Source organism: Netta rufina (assembly GCF_964035555.1).
Source record: "Netta rufina genome assembly, chromosome: 1".
Lineage (NCBI taxonomy): Eukaryota > Metazoa > Chordata > Aves > Anseriformes > Anatidae > Netta > Netta rufina.
In genome coordinates this window covers 113,499,778-113,527,705 of record NC_140123.1, presented here as the reverse complement: position 1 = coordinate 113,527,705, position 27,928 = coordinate 113,499,778, and the positions used below count along the sequence as shown (strand labels likewise).

The 27,928-nt window shown below is 38.9% G+C and overlaps 1 protein-coding gene across 1 annotated transcript in view; it reads left to right on the top strand.

Moving 5' to 3' along the window:
- The window catches only part of EPHA3 (EPH receptor A3), a gene marked incomplete at both ends in the record, with an annotated part of 219,328 nt that overhangs the window by 45,293 nt on the left and 146,107 nt on the right, over positions 1–27,928 (top strand). The window contains one exon of the mRNA XM_084306056.1: positions 23,287–23,947. Within this exon, the coding sequence (XP_084162182.1) occupies positions 23,287–23,947 (661 nt within the window). The remainder of the gene's footprint in view (positions 1–23,286; positions 23,948–27,928) is intronic.

The following is a 27,928-nucleotide window of genomic DNA, read 5'->3' as shown; positions in this document are numbered from 1 at the left end:
CACAAAACCTATAGACATCCTTTAAGACACCACTCTTCTAAAATGTAGTTGAAATTGGCCAAGAGATTCAAAAGTTAATGGAGGGCAGTGTAGATTGGGGTTGGCATAATTATGTAAGCCTTGTTTCTTGGGGAACCAGATTACAACACCTTTATTTCTGTCCTTTGCAGAGGAAGTCATGTGTGAAGAGCTGAATCCTGTCTACTAGTCTGTGAACTCAGAGTTCTCCGAAGTGTGTTATGTCTGATTCCACAAGTGTCAATTCGCATGCAGATCTGACTTGAACTGAAAGATGTGTGAAATCACTTCATGTAGTTTCTTATTCCCTAAATGCCTGATGAGGTTCTTGTAGGATGTGTACAATGTAGGAGTTAGGTGGAGTATATTGTGCTTCTAGAATGTCATCTCTCTAGGCTCACTAGCCTTTTTCTTGAGGTTGGATGACGTGCAAATATCTTGTGAAAAAGCTTAAAAGCACTTTACAATGGATATGTTCTTTGGAGGCATTCTTGGGGAAGGGAAATGTGTACCTTCTGGAGCAAACTCTGCTGCAAGCCTTTGTGGGGTTTTCCTGATCTATATTATGTGTGTAGGGATATTTCTCAAACATGCAGTTTGTCTGTCTTGTCCCAAGGATGGCTTGGGAATTTAGGAAGTTCAGATTTGTTCTCTTCCTGGTGCCTTTCTTTTATAACAGTTCACTTCTACTGTTGTTCATCCCAGCTAGGAAAAAAGACCATTGAGGAGCCTTTTGATTCTAAGTAGGTATGTTCCTCAGTCAGATTCCTCTGGGCACCTCTTCAGAGCCAGCTTACCTGACACAGTACAACCTGAGTCATGGTGCATATTTCTTTTTAATTTGTCAATGGGTCAAAATCATGAAAATTGAGATTTCTCAGCTGATGATTAATAAGATGAATTGATAGTTCTGTCACTTGAAGCATGAAAATGGTATTGGGAATGCCTGCTGTCCTGAGTAATGTATTTGCAGGTGGAAGCCTGGCAGGTTCAATGTCATGGTGTCCCAAGGTACATGCAGGCATCCATGGAAACAGAATTAACTGCTGAAAATGATCAGAAGGGAACTCTGAGTGTGTGAAGTTAGGGCTGCCATGCAGAGTCGTAATAGACCTACTGTAAAAGAATGTGTTTGTTTGTTTGTTTGTTTGTTTTATAGGTGTTTTTTACACTTAAAAAGAATTAAATATCAATTATTCTTTTTTTTTGTTTTCCTTATGCAAGGAGTGAAATTGGACGTATTTGACAGCTTAGAACTTCTTTATAGCCCTAATTTGCTTTCTGGAGGGAAAAACTAAACCCTAAGTCTGGGAGAAATTACTATTTCTCTTGCAGCCACCTAAAAAAAATCTGTTTAATAAAAGTGGGGATTATTAGCAGACTTAAGTAAATAATTTAGTCCTCAAAGGGTATACAGTGGTCCTAAAACTGACTGGGTTTTTATATAGTCATAGAAGCAAGAGTAATTGATTTGTTGACTTGTAAAGTTGCTCTCCCTAACTTGCATCTATAAGCAGTATTTCACGTGGTTTTATTTTGCTATGGGCAAATATTTTGGTGTAGACATCCATGTAATTTGAAGTTACTAGATATTTTTTTATCATACAGTGTACTCATTTCCCAAAAAGCAAAATGCAGAGGATAATTTCTCTAAGGCAACAGCCTGGGACTGGGTATTGGTTCTTTCTGATTGGAAGCTTAGTGTAAGTAAGAAACTCTGTTGAGGAGGTGATTATGAAATGGTTTTCTCCGTAGTGGATACGCCTCTTTTATCATCTGTCCCCCTGCTCTTTGGTTAGTGGCAAGGAGCTCGCTGTGGGGCCAGCCATGCGCAGTAATTCCTAATACACAGGAACCAGCCAGAGCTGCAGTACACTAACCCTAATTCCTTTTTTTTTTTTTTTCTTTTATCTACCAGCAGGCTGGTAGGTAAACTGCAAGTGAACCAATGTCAGCCACACCACACTCCACAGGCTGGCCTGCACGCCAAAAGGCACGCATGTGTCCTTCATAAGCTTCATTAACTCTTTTGGAAGAGAGAGTGCTACTTTGACATATTAATTAGTTGCCAAGCTTTCTTTTACTCCAGGTTAACCTTTGTGTTGGTCACTTGATTCAAATTGCTGATAATTGCAAGGCTGTTAGAGGTCTGTTTATGCAAAGTGTACTTAAAGGAGCTTTGCTGTCGGAGTGAGCAGGCAAATGTTTCGTATCACTTCAGGGCTGCTGGATTGTGCAAGCCCCACTCTCCTCTCCTTATAAAGTGAGAAAGCATCCAAGGAGAAACAAAGCAAAGATAAAAACGGCAGAATACCCAAAGAAGTTACTGTTAAGAAAGTTCGATCTTAATTGGAAAAAAAAATGGCGAGAGAGCGGTCTGATAAGAAGTTGTCAGGCAATGAAATATTTCCTGTTATATTCTGTATTATGTTACACTATACTCAGAAGTGACTGACTTTCAGATTGTCCATTGTGTGCTTTCATTTTTTCCCATGAGTGCTAAATAAAGCGTTTTACTTCTACAGGACAAGAGTAGTAAGATTATGGATGTTTAATCAGAACTTTCTGGCTAAAGTAACCTCCCCCCCCCCCCCCCCCCAAAAAAAAAAAAAAAAAAAAAAAAAGGTACAGGTTAGCTTAAATTATATAAATTACCATTTCATAAGTCTTCATTTTGTGCTATCTTTAATATTTTTCATATCAAGACAGAAAACACAAAATGTTTTTTGTAACATACTTTTTTAAGCAATGAAGACGAACAATGCTTTTCACAAGGTGTTCTTCTAACACTTCGTTCCAACTTCTCTCTGCTATCTCTGCCAAAGCTGGTTCCTTGAATCTGTCTCTAGTTTTACATTGCCCCCAAACAGGGTCAGGTTTCTGTTTTTACCAGTAAGTTAATTGTGTGAACAATTTTACTCTGTCCTATTTCCTGGGATTATTTCTGATGTGTATTTTCTGCTAGCAGGGTATTGCTAGTTGGTGAATGCTAGTAGCACAAATGGAAAGGTTTTATCCAAACTCCATCCAGTTTATGTCTTCTTAGCTAAGTTGTTGGGTAGTTTTCAGAAAAAAGTGGCATGAAAACTGACTGCCCATTTGTATGTACAAGTATCTGCATTCAAATGTTACAGAAATGTCTGCTTAAGTTTTCTGATGTGTAGTTACTGGAAATCAGGACAATTAAATTGATAAAACCTGAAGTTCTGTTTTGAGATGCATTGTATACTTCTCGCTGTGATAATTCATGCTATAAAATAGCATATATCATTCAGACTGAAAGCTTTTTTGGGCAGAGACAAGCAGTCATTCTTACGTATTCCTATTATGCCTTGCACAATGGGATTGTTCCTTCTTAGTGCTACCACTTTTCAAGTAGTGAATGTACCAGTAAAAATACTTTTCTCTGGACTTATCTCACAGAAGAAAAGTGCCATTATCTCACTGTTGGGAATGTTCAAGATTTTTTTACTTTTTTTTAATTTTTTCCTTTATGACCTATTTTATGGGGTAGATGCTTCTTACAGTTATTTCTTTTTTCCACAGCCATCTGTCTGTATTCGTTATTGTGTAAATTTCAGTTTCTCTTGCCATTTGTTGTGTAGTAAGTTATTTTTATTCTAGCTAAATCTTCTATTTTAATTTAATGCTATGTTTTATGAGAGTAAAACAGGAGTAGTCATGTGAATCTTAGGTCATTTGTGCAAGGCACTGTTTTTATACATATATGTATTGAAGTTCATAAATGGAGAATAAGATTGTTTTGAAATTTAGAAATGAGTGTTTAACTAAAGTAGTTTTGGGATAGTGAATTTACATTTTTCATTGCAGGAGATCTGTTTGGTTGTTATTCCAGCTGTTAAAAGATGTAAAGCACAGTAGCAATTGGTATATGCCAAAAGAAATATTATTTGAGTACCTAAAAATAATGTACTAAAGGGGAAAAATGCTTTCAGTCTCTTCATGATCTGCTACTCTTCGAGAAGACCTGTAGTAAAGGGAAAGTGATCCCCACGTGGTTCAGTAGTGATTTGGGAAAATAATGCTTAATTTATGAGAAGACAACCTGAACCAAAATGTCGTAGGCTGCTTTCCTGCCAGCAGTTTTAGTGGCTTGTTTTATACTCTGCTCTCTTCCAAGGTTGGTATGAGGAAGGTAATTCAAACTACTTTTCTACCATTATACATTTTCCAAATTGCAACAACTCAGCAAGATATATATATATATATTTAATTTTTTTTGTATAGGTATATAGTGTGCAGGGTCTTCCAAAGTTTGATGTGAAGGACTGTTTCAGCACAGGTGTACCGTGTACACCTCAGGTGTACCTCTGCACACCGTGTGTCACAGGTGATGGGCGGTTGGTCTTAGCTGCAAGGAATACCATCAGTCTCCTCATGATTTTTGAAGTGATTTACTTGCTGGATAGGAATCCTGCAGGGCTGAGGTCTGCTGAGTATTGCTCTTAGTTTCATGCACTGTCTGTGAGACAACTAGCTAGCTGTTCTAAAATGAAGCGTGTGATGACAGGGTATGCGTTAGCTTGCAGTCTTCTTACATGACCATTACTCTTATGTTCTGACTCCTTTTCAACTTGTCACCTCTGTTTTACTGAGGGGAGCTCCTTCAAACTGAATCGGTTACCATCTTTCTCTTCCCTCAGTTAAAAGAGAATAAAAAACTATGTATTTATTTCTCAAATACTGTCCTCAGCTACATCACCCCCAAATGAGTAGCCATCTACTCCTTGTTAGAGGGCTGTCTCAACCTGTGTCACTATACTTTTCTCAGTCAAAGCAGGTGTCTGTGTATGCGTTGATGACATGAGTTTGATCTTCATCTCTGGTGTTCTGCAGGGAACATTTCTTTGTATTTGTAAAATACTTCATTTTGTCTTTTTAAAGACTCTTCTACATCTTTCAGTTACCCCATATATAACGATGTCCACAGAAATACAATAAACAACCAAATTGTCTTAATTGGGAGAACAGCTGGGCATGTACTCACGTACTGTTTTCTAGAGCTGTGGATGAGTTGATGTTAACTGTGGTCTTGTTTCATTCAAACCTACTTGGAGCATGCACATGCGGTGGATCCTGGCCTCCAACCAGACTTTGTGCCACAAACCCTTTGGGCTTGGCCATTCAGCCAGTTTGCAATCCACTTCACTGCTCATCCAGCCCATACATCAACAACTTGTCTATGAAAATCTTAGAGGAGACAAGAATTGAAAGCCTTACTGAAGACCAGTCCAATATCCTCTGCTCTCCTCTCATCTACTAAGCCAGTCATTTCATTGTAGATACTTATGAATCTGGTCAAGAACAATTTCCTGTGGGTGAATCCGTATTGACTCTTCCTGATGACTTTCTTGTCCTTCATATGCCTGGAAATGCTGGTTCCCAGGATTAGTTTTGTCACCTTGCCAGGCATGGAGGCTGAACAGCCTGTAGCTGCTCAGGTCCTCCCTACTCCTTGTCCCTGTTTCCCAGCCCCAGCCTTAGAATCAGTGTTTTGGTCACTTTTGATCATTGATACAGCCTGCCTTGTGGCTTGTTTCTTTCTTTTTGGTCTGCTTTCAGTGTCTTTTCACCAGGGTGGGTTCAGGTGGGTTTCTCCCTGTATCACTTTGCTGTATTGCCACTTCAGTGCTCAGGAAGTAGAGAAGGTGGGACTAGGGCAGAGCAGGATCAGCAGTTAAGCTGTTACAGAGCCATGATCTCACCTGTATACTGTGCAAGTTAAATCAGTTTTCCATGTGGTGGTTAGAGGTCACATGCACATTTCTGTACTCTTCACAGAAAAAAAGACATCAGATGGAAGAGTGTTTTGGCAAGGCATTTTGCTGTATTTTCATGTCAGCTTGCTGTTGGACTAGTCAGGCAGTAGTTATTTCTGAAGGGCAGTGTCTTGGCAGTAAGTGAATTTAAAATTATGCCTTAGAACATTTGTGTTTGACCATCTTGGGGGGGGGGGGGGGGGGGGGGGGAATGTCCAAAACACCTCACCTTGAAAATTGCAAGGTTTCCATTTTTATCTGAATTTGCACGCTCTTTATCTGAATTTGCATGCTCTTACAGCAGACTGGGCGTCCAGTCTGCTGTAGTCAGACTACAGTTTGGCTCCAAAGAACATGAGTGTATCACCTCTGTATTGTGTAACCTTCGCAGCCTTCAGGTTTAATTTGAAGTTGCCTTCCTGGCTTTTGGAAAGCTGCATGAATTTTCTCCACCCTTTCTCTGTGGTCTTTGTTATATCTGCTTGCTGATCCAAAACGTGGTCCCTCTGCATCTTCTCCGCACCTCCAAGTGGCTGGGAGTAGTTCCTCTGTTTGCACTATCACCTTAATGCCTGAATAGCCTGCTTTTTTTCCCCCCAACTTTCAGTCTTTGCTTGTGTCTAAATCTCTCCCTCGATTCAATTACAACTTGCTTTCCTTCCCTCCTTTGTTCATAATTGCTTGAGTCATACTCGCTTTTGTATTGGATTATCATTTTTTCTTTTCCCTTTTCTGACTGAAGCAGGATTTTCTCATTTCTTGTCACTTAAACCATCCTTCTCTTTCAGTCGCTAAGGTTCATAAGCCTGACATGCTTTTGTCCCCACTTTCCTTTCTCACCCTCACAGACATCTAAGTTTCAGCTACCTTTCTTGTGAACATTTCTTTATATTTTCTTGAAATACGTATTTTTTTTCTGCTTAAAAAAATATATCCCTGTCTTTTGAGATAGCACAGTACAAACAATTTCCAATTAGTTCTGTGTATTTAGTTTTTTTTTTTTTTTTTTTTTTAATGTCTTGTAAAAACTGGGATCATTCATAAATATAATCTGTTGTTTTTTTTTAATGAGAAGATTTCAGCTTGTGGAAGGCTCACAGTTACGTGTTGTCCAATTACTCACCTACACTGCATTTTGAAGTTTTTGTTTCTTTGCAAAGATTACAAAAACCTTCAAACATTTGCTAACTACTTTGTCTGCTTTTCCAGCCTGTCCCCTATACCTACAGGAAATAAGGTAAAACCTTTCCTAAAACCAGTATGTGACCCCCATCCAGAGTTACAAAGAGTGTGTTTTTTTTTCTAATTACTCTACTCGTTAGTGAGAAACAGAACAAAAATACAGTTTTATACTTGAATCTGGAACCTGCATATGTGAAAGTTAGTATAAATCGTAATTGCATTGTGCTTTTGCCATCTTGTCGTGTTTCATCGAGCACAGGCTTTTATCTTTTTTTTGTCAGTCCAGCACTTTTCATGAGAAACTGAGTTTTCTTTTATAGGGTTAAAAAAATGTTTTAATAACAGAGAAATTGCAGCACAAAATAGTGTGGAGACCCATAGAAAGGGTTCTTTATAATGAAAAATGTTGCCCCGCTATTTAAGGAAAAAAAATCTTATTTTTAGCTACTTGGATTCTCTGTCCACACTGTTGTATTTTGTGATACTTGTTTTCTAAGACTGTCATGTAAATAGACGTAAGTAATGTTTTCTTATTTTTTTTCTAAAACCTCTGCATATTGTGAATGAAGAATTAAAATTAAATTTGGATAAGTTGTGTTCAGGACAGGCAAAGTATAATTTATTTATTATTTCACTGGCATTTTATATTAAAGTAAATATTTGCTGATTTATCCATAATGGTGATAGAATGATTTTTCTGTTTCAAGGATACTTGTTTCTGGAGTAAAATAGGTGTAGTGTCCTTACAGTAAACAGTTTTTCATTTAGTATGAGATGTAAGATTGTGTTTAAAATTAGCAAACTTTAGTATTCCAAATTTTTTAATGTATACATTTTAAAACTACTGGGTATAAGGTATATATTTGGCATCACATGCATCAAATAGTTGCATGAATTCAAAGATGTGTCGTGTTTTGTTAGTTGGAAATTCTGATTTATTTATTTCTTTTAACGAGTTTTTTAATTTCTGCCAAAAAGAAATGGAGACAAACAAAGGTGTATTTTCAGGCTGTTTGAGGGATAATCACTATTTTCATTATGGAACTGCTGTATTTTTTTCCTGACTCCTTTCAGTTTTGGATATTGCACCTCAGAGGTTCATTGGTAATAATTCTGTTGGTTATCCTCTGAAGAATGGAATTTTGTTTGGTAGTTTATTAGCTTCCTCCTACTTTCTCCCTCTCCTTTTCAGCTGTTGTAAACTCTAAGTGGCATACAGGGTCCAAGCTGTAGTTCTCATATCCCAAAGTATTGCCAGTTAGACAACATTTTGGGATACGAGACATTGGCTCTGGGACATGTGAATGTGAATCAACTATTAAATGCACTTTTGAACTTCATTGCATATCAGTAAATCTGCGTTACTAGCTGTATTTCATGGGTTATAAATCAGTAGTGATACTGAATTTTTTCTGTTTCCTGTGGCTTGTAGCACATTCCAAGTGTTCTCGCGTGATGGGTTTCTCACTAGATGCCATCTATCTTGAACGAGAGAATTCTGGTCCCAGCAGTGATGAGGATTCCTGACAGCTCAGGGTCTCTGTTAGAAACGTGAGGGTTTTGAATTTCATTTTCTCAACATGCTCAGATGGACACTGGGAAACGAGTGACTAAAGCCAGAGATCGAAAAGACAGTTATCTACATATGGTAGCTTTTCTGACCAAGTATATTAAAATGTAAGTTTTATCTTCTGGTTTATAGGACTTCAAAGACTCAACTGAAATAGAAAATGTGCGGTGGTCTTATCTCAGAGTCCTGAGATTGAGTCTTCTTTATCAGAAGCATAAATAATTTGACACAGGAACTCGGTTCCTGACCTTTGGGCAGGAAGAGCCCAGGGGAATGAGATAGCACGGAGGTTAGATTCTCTCTTATCCTGAGTGGTGATTCCCCCACTAGCTTTGAGGTCATTGTCAGGACAATATGGAAGACCATATGGTTACTACTGTGGGGCTACCTCGTGGGTAAATAGAGGGTTTCATTGTATTCTGGTTCTGTGTAAACTTTAACCTTTAGAGCCACAATTCATCAAAATAAATAGAACAGTTAAATCCCTGTCTGATTTTTTTCCTCCACAATCACAGATTCAGAGGACAAAGTCAAACACACTCACATTTATTGATACGTCTTCCCAGCAGGCTTTCATTTGTTTAGTGCTGTGGGTTTTTTTGGGGGGGTAGGAGAGGGGAGTAAAAACAAAACCAAAACCTGTTCCGTGTGCAGTTGTTTTCATTTTGAGCCTGTAACAGTATGTAATCAGACCCTTACTGAGATCGATGCAAGGTTAACTTTTCTCTTATACAGAACCTAGAAATGAAGCAATTTGAATATCTGAATGCAAAAACTGCAGTGCACTGTTGAGTATGTTTATATCTGAGCTAGTTATGACAAAGAAATGAAGCTTGAGTAAATAAAAGTAAATTACAGAAATATTTTCAGCGTTGCAGCTGATGAGCACTGTTTAGGTTTAGGGTAATTCTCCATATCATATTTCATCTCTGCAGTAAGGTATTGATAGTAATGATAATGATTAGTGAAGTGTATGTCTTAAAGTGTATCACGTTCCACTATACCATTGCAAGCTCAAAAATGAAATATAAGCCGCATATTTATATACATGGCCTTATGGAGGAATTTTGTTAATAGAATTATAGGTCAGGAGTTTGTGTTGTTGCTGATGTCTGTCAACCTCCCACACAGCATGTATGTAAATATACCTATGTAATGAGATTTGGGTTTGAGAATCTTTGTGAGGCTTCCCCTAAAATATGGTTAAGTGTTTTTTTCCTACATGCAAAACTACATATTTCTCTGACACATTTTTTTTTGCAGTTCCCAATGTGTACAGTTTATCGAATAATGAACCAAAACATTTTAGAAAACGTCACATCTCCAACTTGACCACTCTAGTGTAGAACTATGAAGATGAACTGATGCTGTAGCTCCTCAAGAGTCTTTGGTTAAAATCCTGGTTGAGATACTTCTGTTTATTTCTCGTATTAAATTAGGCATGAGTCCCTCTTTCATCCCTAGCTTGACATATGAAAAGTAATTGTTTAATAATGTTTCAGAGCCTTGAGAAATTAAGAGCAACTTAGCCAGAGGTTGAGAAGATATCTGGACTATCTCCAGAATTCCCAGTCTAATTACTTTCTTCTTGTTGAACTGAAGCAAATTTATCTTTGGAAAATATGAAATGTCAAGTTATGAGTTTCTGTATTAAACATTTTTCAATTAAAATAACTATGGAAATACCCACACAGCACTAACTTTTCCTAATTGCGTGGTGAGAAAATTAATTTCCATAGAATTACAGTAAAAATGCAATAATTATCATTACTCTTTTGACCCAGCAGTTGACAAAAGAATAATAACCTTTTTAGAGGTACTTTTTACTTACTTAGCATTTTAAGCCTAATGACTCTTGTATGATTTCAGAGCGTGCTTAACTTTCAAGACCTGATGTGATAGTTAGATTTAAAAAGTAATACCTTTGCTATTTTTTATTATTTTTTTTCCATTTTTTGCAGTGCTCTCCAAGCATGGAATTGGAGGAAACCAAATCAGTGCTTTTGAGGTGCATCTTGCATCTGCTTTTGGCTTATCCCCATTAAAGGGAAGGCATGGTGGCAGAGACAGGATTTCAGACATTGTTTCCTGTAAGAAAAGAGGGTTTTGTGTTCATGTGTTGCCTTCTACAAGAGGAAAAAGGCAGTCTTAGGTGGAAAAATGTTGAGTTTTGTTGACCTATTGTACGGTGATCACAGTAGGGTGACACATACTTTGTGAACAGCAGAGCTGCCGATTGACTTCCGTTAACCTGTTGTAACAGTTTTGACTAGCTGCTCATAAGCTGACACAGGGAGGTGAGTCCTTCCATGAAATCCTGTGGGTACCAGAACCAAAGCCTCTCTCTGCAGGCAAGAGTGCTGGTTCTGAATACGATACATCCTCAGTACCTGAGACAAGAGGCTGAAGGAGAGAACTCACCATACTGCGAAGGGAAGGGAGCAGGTATAGGTCGTGGATTTTGCCACAGCTAAAATATGTGGCAGGGATGTTGGAAGGGTAGTCTTAGACACTGAGTGAAGATCAGTGTGAGAGCAGGCATCTAGGCAACAGGCTGCCTGAGCTGTTCACACCAGCTGAGCTGAAGAACTGGATGTTGAGTGGATGACATCAGTGTATGCCTTTTAAACATTTTTCTACTGGTAGACATGATAGCGAACCTTGTAGTTTAAGTAATTTAAGAATGTAGTTTTAAATGAAAGTGCTAAACAACTAATGGAAAGAATGATTCCTGAAGTTGTTAAGGTATGATGAGAACATGGAGGTGTATGAGTGTGCAACTCAGCTTAGCTGAGCTATGTCAGAAAAGAGCATTGCCATGTGAACTAAGTTAAAGAAACAAGGCAAAACAAATACCTCTAACTGATGATAATTACACTAGGCAGCCTTTTATGGAATTGACTGTGGGCTCCATCTGTCATGGAAGTTGTTTGATTTTTTAGATTAAATTGTTCTCTCGCATGAATTTATGAAACATTAACTGTGCTTCACTCACGCAAATTAAGCTCCCCCATTTCTAGATTAGTTCTCCATCTAGGTCGTGCCAAGGAGTCGGAGAAAGTTTCAAGGCAACCAAAGCCTTACAGAAGAAGTCACGGTACTTACCTTTCTTTGCCAGCTTGGGGGCACTTGCCTTGGTGGAGGCTGCAGAGCCTGTGGGACTGCCTGCAAAAAGGGGCCCAGCTCCTTCAGCTCAGTGACCCCCTTGATGTGGGGGAAGACTGCTACACCCAGTGGTCATCTACTACACTGTCACTCAGGCAGTGACATGGTGCCCTCACCAATATCACATCTGTTAGAAATTTGTTAATACCAAGCACAATTCTAGGGCCTGTACATAGGGCAGCTCTGTTACCTTTGCATCTTGGATGCCTAAACTCAAGCAAGGGCTTGCAGGATCGTGTATAACTTCTGGGCTGGCTGGTGTTGTCCCAGTCTTCTGGGATGATCCACTGCTTTCTGTGGGATGAACAGCGAATACCCCCCTGGAAACTTGCCCTGTCTCCTCTCTTTCCATCTCAGCACACCATCCTTGCCAATTTCTCTTTATTCATGGTCTGTGGAAAACCCTGGTTGAAGGCTCTGTTGATCTCAGAGCAGCTGGCATCAATATGCCTGGCAGTTTTTTCTGTTCAGTTTGGCATTTTAGAAAACAAGCAAATACTGTTTGGATTAAAGAAAAAGAATTAAAATAAGCTATGTAAAATTTTCTCAGAACTCTGCATCCATCTTTTGTTTAATTGTCGAAGAACAAATCAGATTTTCTGTTGAGAAGTAGTTTTGGTGTGTATTTGTTACTTCTCCTTGTGCAGTAGTACTGCCAATTATATTTATTAGCCCTAAATATTAAACAGCTGGCAGAATTCCATTGTATATAAATAAGACATTTGAGACCTGGAAGAATGCCATTCCTAATACAGCCAGCTGGTGCTTTTTACAGTTACATTAAGCATAACACTACTGAATTTCACTGTACATTCAGTGCTGTGTTAATGACAATAGGAAAGCATGGAGTGGTTTGGGATTTCTCTAGGAAATGCCATTGTGTAAAAATACTTTGTTTTGAAAGACTGGCTGTACCAAAGAAATGATAGATTATGCACCTGTTTTGTGCATTCTGATGTAAATACTTTAGTGTTTTTGTATTTGCCAGCAAGATACATAGCAACAAACTGCAGAGTTTTTTTCAGACGTAAATTTTTAGATGTTCCTGTGGTACACATGCTTTTCACTTTTTCTATTGCTGTGGTGTTTTCCTATTTAAGTAGTGGTTTCATGCTTCGAAATTCCTGCTTGCTGCTGCTTCTGAAACCATGTGCTAATGTGTTTTTATGTGTCTGTCTCGATAAATAAAAAAATAAATATATATATGGGCATGATCACTCTCTTATTATAGACCAGGTGATAACTAAAATAGTAACAAATTTAGTCACTGATTGTACTGTAATGAGCTCTTCTTCAGTGGAATTACAGCTTAATCTAAAATGTGGTTAAACAACAATTAGATTGTTTAAGATTTAAAGATCTTTCAAGAATTATTTCAGATAGGATTGCGAGAATTATTTTGAATTTTCAAGCATTATTTTGAAATTATTTCTTAAAATAATTTCAAGAATTATTTCAAATATTTCGAATGATTTCGTTCCTATTGTACATATTAGGAAACTGAGATGTAAGTGTGGGTGTAGGCTGTCTTTGGGTTTACCTAGTCAGCAAATACTGCAAATACAGCAAATACTAGTTTGGAGAAGAACTGGCTTCTTTCTGTTCTTGAATCACTTTGCCATGGTCAGTTCTTTGTATGTGTTTGTCATCAGTACATGTCTGGCAACATCACAGGTAGTGCTTTAGGTGAAGCAGGGGGTAGTGTTGGAGGACTCAATGATTTCATGCATAATATTTGTAATTAATAACAGGAGCTTGTTGTGAGCTGTATAACTGGAAGCATTATGTCTGATATGAAGTGTAAAATCATCTCTACTTGTATTTAAGACAGTTTTTTACCAGATTGCCATGTACCCACAGCCTTGGGTAAATTCCATCTGGCATTAAATTCTGCTTGCTGAAATGCCCATTGTACTAAACAGCTGTCTATTTCCATCTCTGAAACAGCTATGCTTGAAGGGTGGATCTTCCTTAGTTTGTACAATGCTCGTGGATGAAAGGCACTTCTCTGTGACTGGTAGTTTAGTACAGATTTCAGCCATGGGGACTGTGGTGTGGGGAACTCAGCAAATCTGTTTAACCTGCAAGATAAATTAGACTGAAATCTGTTTCTCAAGAAGACATGCAGCCTTGAGAAAATAAAGCTGTAAGTGTTTTGCTTGTCCAAGCTGTGAACTGGCACTTGAATGCTGTGTTCAGATGTCTGGTAGAAAGTTGAAGTCAGGTGTTTTCCTCATTGCAGTGACCTTTTTACCTCCCTATGATTCCGGGAATTTCGCTTGCAGAAGGGTGAGAATCAGCTGTCCTTGCAAGTTTGATGATCAGGTACTCAGCTGTCTAGCAATTAGAGATGGGGAGGAGAAAAAGATAACTCCACTCTTCTTTCTGCAGTTCAATTATTAGTCTAGTATTGCCATGATGAGGTGTACACCCTTGCTTTTTCAAATACTGGATGTTAATATGTGCTTAGCACCTACAACTACAGTTGCACTGTTTTTTAGCCCTATTTTTAATGTTTATGTTACTTCACAGAAGAACTAAACAAAAAAACAAACAAACAAACTAGGAGATGACTAGGAGACGTGAGTGCATCCAACACCTTTTTTGTTGTTAGTAAGATGCTTTCATTTACCAGCTGAGAGAGGAAGAGGGTCAGGATTTGTATTTAATTATGCGCATTTGTTGTGCCTTCGAGAAATGAGGTTTATTTACACTGGAAGACATTCTGACACTGTGGCAGTGTATATTGTGCTGTAGATAGCAGAGGATGGTGCAACTGCAGGAGGTAGAGGGAAGAAGCTCTTGGTCCTTTCCACCTTCCTTTGTATCTTATCACCTCCTGGGATACTGTTGGTTTCCAGTCCCTTATCTGGTCAACCACCGGTCTTGTGAGATGCGTTCAAATATTTGGATTGTGTGTACTATTTGTGGGGGTTGTGTGGAGGATAGAAAAGAATAGGGGAATAATACCAGGGGAAGGAAGGGGGGTAAGCATCTTTGTTCTCTTGACATTCCTCTAAAATGCAAGTGTTGTTTGAAACCGTTGTAACATATCTGCAGGCTGCTCAACATTGCTCGGCATTGTTATGAGATGAACAAACATGACATTCATTTTATTTCATAAAGCTTGGGTTGTTTTATTTGCTGTTGTTCTTGTGTTGTTTTGTTTGATTTAATAACATTGAAACTTGTTATTATTGAAACTAATAAATTATTTTAATACCTAAAGGGGGCATACAGGAAAGCTGGGGAGGGACTCTTTGTCAGGGAGTATAGTAAAAGGATGAGGAATAATGTCTTTAAACTAAAAGAGAAGAGATTTAGATGAGATGTTAAATGTTTCTTTGTTCAGAGGGTGGTGAGGCACTGGTACGGGTTGCCCAGAGAAGCTATAGATGCCTCATCCTTGGAGGTGTTCAAGGCCAGGCTGGATGGGGCTTTGGGTAACCTGGTCTGGTGGGAGGTGTCCCTGCCCATTGAGGGGGGTCCCCTTCCAACTTCGCCTTTTAAGGTCCCTTCTAACCCAAACCATTCTGTGATTCTATGATTTGGTGGTGAGCTTATACTAGTGGGGGGTGGGAGGAGGGGGGAGGTGAAAAAAGCAAAACAGACAAAGTTCAAAAAGTTTTCTAAGAGTTTTCCATTAGACTTATTTCTATGGGGGTAAATCTGAAGCTATGCTTCGTAAGTCAAAATGCTTTACCTCAGTTTGGTCAAAACTGAGTGTCTAGATGCTGTTAATGAGTTTCTCATTTCACCTGATCTCTCATCAGACAAGAAATCAAGATTTCTTAGAATTTGTAGTAATTCTGAAACTGTTTTGCTTAGTTATAAGGAAAACCTAACTTAGTTTGAAGCTATGAAGAAAATCTCCTGTGTTTCCTCTGTTCCTGTAAATGTGAAGAATAGTGGATAACTGAACAGAAAGGGAGAATACTAGGGACTACTAGGGAATACCATGGGAATACTAGGTTGACCTTAGACCAAATATCATTGCATGTAATTTTATACCAATACAACTTTCTTTCAACCTTAGATTTTTTGTAGTACCCCAGTGAAGCTTTTTCATTTAACAGGTATGACTAACAGGTATGTAATGTGATAGATTGTTAAAAAAGCACTAGGAAAAAGTGTATCAAATCTGTGTCTTAGATTTATGTATTGGCAATATTTTCACTTAACTGGAAATGTCTTGCAATGCAACTTCCTCTTCTTCATTTGTAACTTAGATAAAACTAAAAGAAGCTGGAGGAATCTCAGTGCCAGCAGGTAATTTCATTTATTTTGAATGCTAAACATTCAAGAAAATTACTCTGGTCCTTCCCAAATTTATTAAACTCCCAAAGCTGATCATTATCTATCCTCTGATCTCAGCTGACTGGTATTTGTGAGGTTTGTATCAATGCCTTGGGTGGTGTTATGAGGACAGCCTTTCATACTGATGAGCTGGTCTGGACTGCATTCTTCTCTGATATGGTCATCACAGGGTTTTTGTTAAGCACAGGCTTTCAGAGCTCTTACTTCCTGTTACTTTTCAGTTCAACTTTTATATAGCATTTTGGGAAGGTTCCATTTTTCGTTTAGATCTAATTATTTCACAGAATGTAATTCTGGATTTATGGAGTATCGCTGAAAAAAAAATCAAAAACAAACAAACAAAAAAACAATGCTGTAGATCGAAGTATTAAAGTAACAAAGTCTAAGTAGCGAAAGAAAAGAGGCATCAGTTATTTGTCTTGTCTTAAATCCTGATACCCATTTCCCAAATGTGTGCTTCATTAGGCCCACCTGTTTGGAATGCTGGATAATGTGCAGTAAAGTGTGTTAGACTCCAATACACATATTAATTACATGTATATATAATTAATCATATTTAATTTATGCATATATCATGGTATAATTGCTTTTTATCATATTGAAAGATTTTTAGGTAAAACTCTTAAAGCATGTTTTTTAAAAAAATTAGATGAGTGGTGAATATTCCCATGCCTGAGGCCTTTCATCTTGCCCTTTATGTTGTCATGATATAGAATATGTCAGACGTTTCATACTTATCATGAATTATCTTTTCACTTAATTAAGGTAAGAAGCAGAAAGTTGTCAGAAAATGACTTGTAGATCTTTTGGGGTCTTTTCTAAAGATACAGATGTCTACGATGGTAATGGCTGGGCTTAAAAGATTTGCTGTTCTTTTTTTCCCAACAGAAGTATTTCTTCAGTTTTTAGTCTACTCTGAAAGTCTTGCTTATCAGAAGTCATCTTTCACAAGATATACTTGAGGTTTTATTTGAGCATTTCAACTCAGGCTGTGCTCATGCTCTTAGTAAAGTTAATTGCCCATGTTCCTTGAAAGCAGGATTATGGATTCTTGGGCAAGTGTCAAGCACAGACAAACAAGTGAATGAAAGATTTATGTCAGTGAGGATTAATTTCCCACACTTAAGATAAATAACAGAGCACTGTGTAATGCTGAAGCATCCTTAACTGTTCCAGTGACAAATACATGAAACAATTTTCTTGTAATATCAACTTGAAAAGGTGTAATAGGCATTGAATTTGTTTGGTTAGGAATATATTTATTGGTAGCACTTCCATTTTCCAAGACAAGAAAATGAACTTCTTTTGAATGTATAGATGTTAAATATAATTTCTAGGATCCGATCTTTTTAATGATTTCATGGGAAAAAAAAAAAGTCAAATACTTCTTTGTGATGGAAATCTCTTAGTTTCAATGAAAATAACTTTAGTGTGAAATATCTCCATTATGCTCATGATCAGGACTCTTTTTCTGAATTGTCAGCTGTAACTTCTGTCCTTGTGTCCAAAATTATTCATTTCATGTAAATTTAATGTAAATGTAAACTCACTGAGGCAAACGCTAATTCCAAACAATATTAGTATGATATAGTGTCATGTCTCAAATGTTTGCTGGTCAGTGATGTGAGTATTTTATGTAATTGAACTTTAATGCAGCTTTGGAATATTTCAGCGCTCCAAGTACTTCATGAAGCCCTCGTATGTCTAACTTCAGCTCAGAACTGACCATTTTGATTCTCTGCTTGCAAATACAGATTTTTACTTTTTATTTTTTTTAATAGAAATAAATAGGGTCTACGCTAATCTCACTGTTTTAAGCACTGTGACCCATATCTGCCTTCTTTTTAGCATGATCTCTGAAGGAGATGGAACTACACAGAGACACATGCACTTGTGTGTATATACAGGGAAGAAGATGATGCCATGTAGTGGATTTTGAACCCAGAGGGGAATTTTCACAGAGTTTCACAGTGGAGCTGAGGTCTCTGGAGACTGAAGTTCCTACAAGATTTATGAAAATAAGCAATGGGAGGGGGGACAGAGAGGGAGAGAGTGAAAGCAAGTGCATTAATGCTCCCAATCAGGAAGGCTTCTGTTCGCACTCATCTTTTGTTAAACACCAGAATCCATGCTGGAGGCCAAGCATGAGCCGTAGATGTGTAGGATACCAGGCTTCGTGCTTGTTTACCTCTTTGTATTGTAACTGCCTGGCAACCAAAGGCAGAAATAAGAAAAGATATTAGGAGCTAGTGGGTATTTTGTCAGTGGAATGTTAATAAGTTGGATGCATTGACTATCTGAAACGTGAGATTCCTATCGTAATGTTTTTGTTTGGAGAGGGAATTGCTTGAATGAGTAGCAGAAGGCAGAAAGTGTGTGTACACGGGAAGGCATACTTTTCTGTCATAGCTGAGCAAAGTGTAATAAAGATGGTGTTTTTGCTGGCTGAGAAATTGTACTGAATGCTAAGAGCCAGCAAATGAGAGCAAGGTCAGTTTTCAGTATTTGAGCAAAAAAAGATTTGGGGAGGGGTTTGAATGGTGGCTTACGTGAACACCTCGTAGATAGCAAAAAAGCATTTTCACTGACAAGAAAAATATCACGTGTTTTATTCATTTAGAAACAAGCAATGGTTTGACTGATCTTTTTAGTAAAGCTGAGGCACCTTAGCACATGAAGATTTTTTTTTTTTGAGGTTTTGAAATCATTTCACCAGGTTACCACGTTTGTTCTGATTTCTCAGCAATGTTCCCCCAACCTGTATTCTAGAGCACGCAGTGGTTGTGTAGTTCAAGGTACATCCAATCCAGCCACAATCAGAATTACTTTTTATGTTTAACAACAGTTGGACGTATCTAAATGGTGCTTGTCAATCTTACCAAATATAACATCATACCAAATTTCTGGGTGTAAAATAAAATTGTAGATAGATTTTGTTAGACTGTTGCCTGGGAACATCAATGGAGTCTCAGGGAGAAGATAGGTGCCTGAATTCTGTTGGTGCCTTGAAAAATGTTCAAACACCATTTTTGGGAGTTTTATAGTCATTTATAGCAATGAGGATCTGAAAGATAGGATTTAATTCATTGGAATCATGCAGTGGCATATGAATTGAATTGTAAAACACATAATAGCCCTCAGTTTCTTAATCTAAACTTAAGATTTTTGATAATAAAGGGTAAAGGCCACAAAAACTGAAGTATGCCATAGGAGGAGTGAAAGAATTGAGGACTTGTGCCTGAGGTTCCTATATTTACAAGTAATGTTTTACTGTGGAATCCTAGGAAATGCACTACAACCACTTCTCCACATTCCCTTTAGTAAAGAAAAGTGAATGAGAAGAGGAAAAAAAAAAAAACAACAAAAAACTAACAAAACAAAACACAGACACACACACAAACAAACAAACAAAAATATATATATTTGCTGCAATATATCTGTTCCAGAAATAAAAATCCATTCTGCCCCAACTTTGTCAGTCAGTGTGACTTGAGCATACAAGTTACTGGGAATTTATTGGGAATATCATATATATAATATGATATATATATCTCGCATATATAATATAAATATCATATATATATATATATATATATATATGATTTTTTTTCTACTGGTGAAAGCAGTCTCTTGTTTGCTGCCGTTGGTAGTATCCAAAAAAAGGTCATGAAGAGCAGTTAAGCCTCATAGTCTGTTTAGAATTAAAATCACTTGGGGATGGCATTATGATAGCTTATTGGGAAAAGTTGTTATGTATGAACAATGTAAAAAACAAACAAACAAACAAACAAACAAAAAAAAACCCTGCTTGTTTCTTTAGTTTCATTACCAGAATTATCAAAGTCATCAACCTACGTGAATCTGATAAACGTTCTGATTTGGAAACAATTCCTGTAGTTTCACTGACTTACTTTTCACCTTAGCTCTTTCTAAAGCATTAGCTGCAATCTTGATAGATTTGTGACAGTATTTTGGTCAAGTGTGCCTTCCGTTTAGCAGTACTTGAGAATTAAATGATAGATTTCAAGTCTTATTTATGCAAGTGGTAATGACATGGTGGCAATTGTTGCCCAGCAATTCTGTCTTCATTACAAATTAATGAAGTGATAACTGCTCGTTCGGACTTGTAGGTGAAGAACATAGATGTGGTGCTACCTTTATCATGCAATTCAGTTCCCCGTGTAGGCATGCCTGATAAGAAAGTTATGAATAAAAATTAGTGAGATTTGTGCAGAAAAATAACATCTGCTGTAGAGATGCTTTAAATGCTGCAAGTTCCTGATTTTGTTTCTATCTCCCACTGGATGTGTAAAATACATCGAACTGATCAGAAATATTATGGAAGAGATAATAAGTAGATCACTTACGGATCACTATGAGCTGCTTTAAACATCAATAACATGCTGTTTCATAATCTTACCAAGTTTCATCTAGTAGTTGAATTTTTGAATTTTTATTTGTGCAGATAAGACCTGTAGTTAAGTAGGTATATCGAGCTTCCTGGGAGGCAATGATGGCACCTGAATGGCTTGTTGCACAGAGCCTGTTGGCTCAGGGACACTACTAGTACAAGGATGGATATCAGAGGAAGGTACTCTGGTGAGTTTTGGGAGCTGAGTCTGGGAGCAAGGGTCTAGCTGCCTCTCATGCAGGTGGGGGCAGGTCCTTGTACGATGGGCTGCCGTGGGACACCCAGTTCTCTGGTGGCCACGGGCTCTGGTGCAGTAGCCTTGGCTCCCAAAGCCCCAGGACTGCTAACTCTCTGGCAGAGCAGTGTGGCATGGCTTGCTGCAGCTTTCGGCTGCCACGTGCATATGCAAAGACTTTGATTTTAGCTCTGCTGAAGCAGGCAGGAAGAGATAAAACTTGTGTATAGTCAGTTCCTTAAAATGAACTAAAATAAACTTAGTTTCAATTAAAGGAAGAGTATTTACACTGCTTTTATCTACTGGTTTAATAACATGATTTAAAATCAGATCGTCAGTGGTGTGTGGACAATTTCATTGTGCAGAGCAGCTCTTAGTCATACCAAAACTTCCCTGCGTCAGTGGGTTGGGACTGAGTATTCTCAGATGTTACTGTGATACAGCCAACTCCTGTTTCTCCCTCTCGCTGCCCCATCTCTCTCTTTCTCTCTTCCCTTCTTCCATGTGTGAGAGAGAGAGGGGAGGAGGCTGGAATATGTGTCTTGCAAAGCAAAGACTCTATAAAGGCACTTACTGTTTCTACACCTCAGCTGCATTGTCTGCTAAGTGGGAATAATCCTTTTCCAGTGTTTTCTCTGCAGGATTTGAAGACACTTGAGCAAAAGGTGCTTATGTAAAATGAGAAATTCTTGGACTGGGATCTTCAATATAGCGTCGACGTGACTTGATTTTTGAGAGAAAATGCTTTCCTGGAAGAAATTTTTCTTTTTCTCTATTCTCTGAGGGTGGCAGTGATTTTTTGTAACATACTTATTTCAATCTACTTCACTTGTACTCCTGTACTTGTACCATGCAGTAGCTCTGTTTTATGCTCTACTGCTCCCCAGGTGCACTGCATCTGGTCACTGCTGTGGGACAGCGTTTGTGGGTGTTTTTATATACATACATATACACACATATATATATATAAAATCTTGCAAAGGCTATGTTTGTGGGTGACAGGGAAACAGGGATTTCTGTAGCTGCTGTGCTAGCATATGCTCTATTAGGATACACTTCATTATCACGATAGGAGTTGGCCTTTTTTGTTTTGTAATTAAGTTTGAAGCATAGGAAAAATGATGAGGAGGCTCAGGGGAATCTTAACAGTGTGTACAAATACCTGATAGCAGTGCATGAAGAGTATGGAAACAAACTTTGCTCTGGTGCCCAGTGGAAGGCCAAGAGGAAGTGGGTACAAACTGAAATTTAAACACAAGCAAAAGCTTTTGTACTCTGAACACAACTGAACACTGGTGCAGGCTGCCCAGAGAAGTTGTGGAGTACCCAACCCTGGAGATGGTCAAAAACCTGAATGGACACGATCCTAAGCAACCTGCTCTGGCTAACCCTGCTTGAGCAGGGAGTTGGGGTGGATGGGGGTCCCTTTTGACCTAAACGATGGTGTAATCTTGTAATGAACAGGTGATGTTCATGGCAAGGATTATTTTAGTTCTAGTGGTCAGGCTTCTTCATTTTGTATTATAAGACTCAGAATATAGAACAGCTGCTGGTTTTGTGTGGATAAAAGTTGAAAAATTGTGACCTGGAAAACAAAACAAACAAACAAGTGGTCATAGTCATCCATTTGGGGAAAAAGCAAAGGAAGATGCATATGAATTCACTCAGTGGTGTATGGTGAATGCCTTAATGGTAAATATTTACTTTTAAGTATCCCTATAGGATTTCTTTTTTTTACTGTGAATGGCAAATATTCTTGTCCTGTAACTGACTTCAGAATCCAGGTGAGATTGGCCCATGAGTCATTAACAAATAGGAAACCCTTTCTTGGGTCAAGTATCTGGGTCAAGTACGTTTGTCACCTCCAAACCAAACAATGACAACATATTCTTCAAAATCTATGTTAGCATTATATCCTATAGAGTATACGCAAGAATTTAGTAACTGAGATACTAAGTTGATAGTAAATTTTAGTAAATCTGGAAAGTGAGCTAAATTGGACTACTTGTTTTGAAGACATATATCTTGAGCAAAATCAACTGTCGCGCTTTGAGGAAATTTAAAGCATGTAAAATTTTATTTTATGTGGAATTTCAGCAGGAGCCAGTGGCTTTTTTTTTTTTTTTTTATGTCTCTACTCTGAGTCTTGTTTGAGTCTTTGAGGTACAACTTGATTCTAGCAGTGTAAATGTGGTGTTCTAGAGAGGACCCTCTTCTGATTGAAGTGAGTGTGGTTGTAGAAAAGACACATCGGGATCACAATCAAAAGCATTGCATAGTAAACATGTACCATTACTTTAAGAAACCAGTTTTCAGTAAGTGCAAAACAGCTGTCATACCTTTCATGCCACCTTGGAATAACTTGGTAAAAACTGATTTCTTACGAGTGAATTCTATGTTCATTTAAGATGTTTACATGTTTTAAGAGAAAAATAGTAAGTGCAAGGTGGGCCAGACTTTACTAACTGTTTTATAGTAATGTCCAAAGTGGTGTCAGACCTGTTTGGAATTGCTTTTTCACAACTTCTGTCTCTAAATGGAATTTTTATTAGTATGCTCATTAATCTTAAGATATTTCCTTTTTTTCCTGTTTTTTTGTTTCTTCCAGTGGGAAGAGATCAGTGGTGTTGATGAGCATTATACTCCAATCAGAACTTACCAGGTGTGCAATGTTATGGATCACAGTCAAAACAATTGGCTGCGAACAAACTGGATTCCACGCAACTCAGCTCAGAAGATATATGTGGAACTCAAGTTTACCTTGAGGGACTGCAATAGTATTCCTCTAGTTCTGGGCACTTGCAAAGAGACTTTCAATCTGTATTACATGGAATCTGACGATGACCATTCGGTAAAGTTCAGAGAACATCAGTTTACAAAGATCGACACCATTGCGGCTGATGAGAGCTTCACCCAAATGGATCTTGGGGACCGAATTCTCAAGCTGAATACAGAAGTCCGTGAGGTGGGGCCTGTTAGCAGGAAAGGCTTTTACTTGGCTTTTCAAGATGTAGGTGCATGTGTTGCCTTAGTCTCGGTGCGAGTGTACTTCAAAAAGTGCCCTTTCACTGTCAAGAACCTCGCCGTGTTTCCAGATACAGTTCCCATGGACTCCCAGTCACTGGTGGAGGTGCGGGGTTCTTGTGTCAACCATTCCAAGGAGGAAGAGCCGCCCAAGATGTACTGCAGTACAGAAGGAGAATGGCTAGTGCCCATAGGGAAGTGCTTGTGTAATGCTGGCTATGAAGAAAGAGGCTTTGCCTGCCAAGGTAACGATGCACTCGATGTTCACAGTTCGATTATTAACAGGGCTTTCACTTTATGTCCCTACTCTATGTATTGGGTCATGTTAATTTTCTGCAAATTCTTGAGAGAAATAAATTAGTCCATAAAATTGCCGTGAAAATGGGGTTTATTTGATCTCTGTAAGTAATGTAATTTGATTTTAAAATATTTGACAAGGTTGAAAAATTGATTTTTAGTTAATACAGTATGTAGCAAATACAGTATCTCTCTACCACTCTTGGGTTTCCTTTCAGTAGGTTAAACTTGTCCCAAATGTGTTATATCAAAATATTTGTGTGATTTTTTTCTAACTTTGTGTTGGTGTATAAGTAGTTGGTATCTGCTGCTGAGCTGCATTGATTAGTTGGAGTTGGTCATCAAAAATAGCATTATTTCAGGCAGTGTAGTCCCTAAATGCAGGTATATTTGGAAAAATGTTTGAATTTCAAAATTGTATTTTCATTAAGGCTCCTGCATTTAACTCAAAATCATTTTTTGCAGGCCTTTGTTTTCCGCAAACTGTGGTTATGTGAATGCTCCCAAGAACAGACTTACACCAGAGATGTTGTTTTTTTCCCATAAATGTTTTCTGTAACGATATCCGAATGCATAGAATATTTATGTAACTTCAGTATTAATCAAAACATTGGTCTACATTTTGCTTTTTCGAAGAGCATAATTTGGATCTTATGACGCTTGAGTTTTTAATAGCTTTTTGCAGAGTGCCTGAAAGGGTGCTGGCTTTGTTAAAATTGTCTTTAGTTAAGCAAATTAATGAAAGTTAACATGCAAGTCTTAGGGGGCTACTAGGAGCTCACCAAACAAGAGTAGGCATAGCCACAGTACTTGAGAAACCTGTTCCTTTAATCATGGTGTCTTGCCTGGATTTGGAGGAGCGTATGAGTGTCTTTTACTTAGTTTTGCTTTTCAGTAGATGTTAAATTGTTTTTGTCCTCACAGTGAATAAACAGGGGAGCTGAGCTTTTATGTATGCAGTTAGTTACAGATATTAGGAAAAATGAGTTGAACTGTTCTGCTAAGAGCTAAAACCAGGAGAGGCATGCAGGAATACTTTATCTAGGGCCTCTTATAGCTGTGCTTAAAAATGTTGAAATGTTGGTGATATTCTTCTAATCACTGTATAAGATCTTGCTAACTATAGAGCTTGCTTCCCTGTAGACAGTTGAAAGCAGTTGGTTTGCAGTTTCAGGTATACATGAGTGCAAAAAGACAATCACTGCAGAAAGTGTCAAACAAGTGAGTAAACAAAAGTTGAGCTTAGTAAAATAAAATAAATGCTGTTATTAAAAACAGGTTGTCAGATGCTTGGGGTAAGCTCCTACTCTGTTCTGCAGAGATTAGGTTGAGTTTACATGTATGTATATAACAATATATACATGTATGGGTATATCATAGTACCCTGAGCTGGTGGAAGGGGATGGGGAGCAGGATGTGGCCCTCACTATCCATGAAGAACTGGTTGGTGACCTGCTACGGCACTTGGATGTGCACAAGTCGATGGGGCCGGATGGGATCCACCCAAGGGTACTGAGAGAACTGGCAGAGGAGCTGGCCAAGCCACTGTCCATCATTTATCAGCAGTCCTGGCGATCGGGGGAGGTCCCAGTTGACTGGCGGCTAGCAAACGTGACGCCCATCTACAAGAAGGGCCAGAGGGCAGACCCGGGAAACTACAGGCCTGTCAGTTTGACCTCAGTGCCAGGGAAACTCATGGAGCAGATCTTCCTGAGAGTCATCACGCAGCACTTGCAGGGCAAGCAGGCGATCAGGCCCAGTCAGCATGGGTTTATGAAAGGCAGGTCCTGCTTGACGAACCTGATCTCCTTCTATGACAAAGTGACGCTCTGGGTGGACGAGGGAAAGGCTGTGGATGTGGTCTACCTTGACTTCAGCAAGGCTTTTGACACCATCTCCCACAGCATTCTCCTCAAGAAACTGGCTGCTCTTGGCTTGGACTGGCGCACGCTTCGTTGGGTTAGAAACTGGCTGGATAGCTGGGCCCAAAGAGTCGTGGTGAATGGAGCCAAGTCCAGTTGGAGGCCAGTCACTAGTGGCGTCCCCCAGGGCTCGGTGCTGGGGCCGGTCCTCTTTAATATCTTCATCGATGATCTGGACGAGGGCATCGAGTGCACCCTCACTAAGTTCACAGATGACACCAAGTTAGGTGCGTGTGTCGATCTGCTTGAGGGTAGGAAGGCTCTGCAGGAGGATCTGGATAGGCTGCACCGATGGGCTGAGGTCAACTGCATGAAGTTCAACAAGGCCAAGTGCCGGGTCCTGCACCTGGGGCGCAATAACCCCAAGCAGAGCTATAGGCTGGGAGAGGAATGGTTGGAGAGCTGCCAGGCAGAGAAGGACCTGGGAGTGATGGTGGATAGTCGGCTGAATATGAGCCAGCAGTGTGCTCAGGTGGCCAAGAAGGCCAACGGCATCCTGGCTTGTATCAGAAACGGTGTGACCAGCAGGGCTAGGGAGGTGATTGTCCCCCTGTACTCAGCTCTGGTGAGGCCGCACCTCGAGTACTGTGTTCAGTTTTGGGCCCCTCGCTACAAGAAGGACATCGAGGTGCTTGAGCGGGTGCAGAGAAGGGCAACGAAGCTGGTGAGGGGCCTGGAGAACAAGTCCTATGAGGAGCGGCTGAGGGAGCTGGGCTTGTTCAGCCTGGAGAAGAGGAGGCTCAGGGGCGACCTTATCGCTCTCTATAGGTACCTCAAGGGAGGCTGTAGCGAGGTGGGGGTTGGTTTGTTCTCCCACGTGCCTGGTGACAGGACGAGGGGGAATGGGCTTAAGTTGAGCCAGGGGAGTTTTAGGTTAGATGTTAGGAAGAACTTCTTTACTGAAAGGATTGTGAGGCATTGGAACAGGCTGCCCAGGGAAGTGGTGGAGTCACCATCCCTGGAAGTCTTCAAAAGACGTTTAGATGTAGAGCTTAGGGAAATGGTTTAGTGGGGACTGTTAGCGTTAGGTCAGAGGTTGGACTCGATGATCTTGAGGTCTCTTCCAACCTAGAAATTCTGTGATTCTGTGATCATTCATGATTTTGAAGACATAAAATCAGATCATAGAACTACTATCATTTCTCTTTCTTCATCTTTTTTTTTTTTTTTTTCTAACTTCCTCACCAACTGTTGATCAAGGGAGTGATGCATGATGAAACCATTAACAATAGTGACAGGTCATTCTGGTTTATTCTGATGTAATATATAATGTTCTGCTAACTTTTATTGAAAGTCATATTTATCAAATATTTTCAGCGTGGTGTGATTGAAGTGGCACTCCAAAGGCAGTCAGTAATCCAAAACCTCCCATTTGTCTGCATCAGTAACTCAGCAGGAGTTGGACGGTTTGGAAAAAGTTTAAAGTATATGCTTTGACTTCCTGCTGAAGGCTGCTCTTGCACCTTTCCTTCACTTTTCTTTTCTTCTCTCCTTCTCTTAATCCTTCTTTTAGGGTGCTGTATTTTTTTTTCTCAGGGAGGGGGATGGGAGGAGTGTTCGATTGTTTTTCAGCAAGAGAACAGCGTAGTCAAGATAGTAGAGTATGAAGAACAGTCAAAATGATGTTGCAAGTATGGGCTGGAATCAAGGCATAATTGACGGAAAAAAATGCTCAGATGAAGTTTGGAATAGCAATGAATAGAAATTTTTGTTTTCACAATAGGTGGAAGCATTCACTGACTTACAGTGGCCATCACTACTTGATCCTGTATTTGGACAGTTTCTGATTTTTTAAATATTTATTTTATTTTTAATTTGTTTGCTTTAGTAATGCTATTTTTCCAAACGGTGTCATTGTGATGATTAAAATGAAGGACCCTAATGGTATGTAATCAGCCCATTTAAATTTTATTGAGAGCAGCCTGTCTCAGTACTTGATAAAATATTAAGGCATAGTCACGCCCTCAAAATAACACAATTTATACCATTTTTAACATGCTTCTGAGA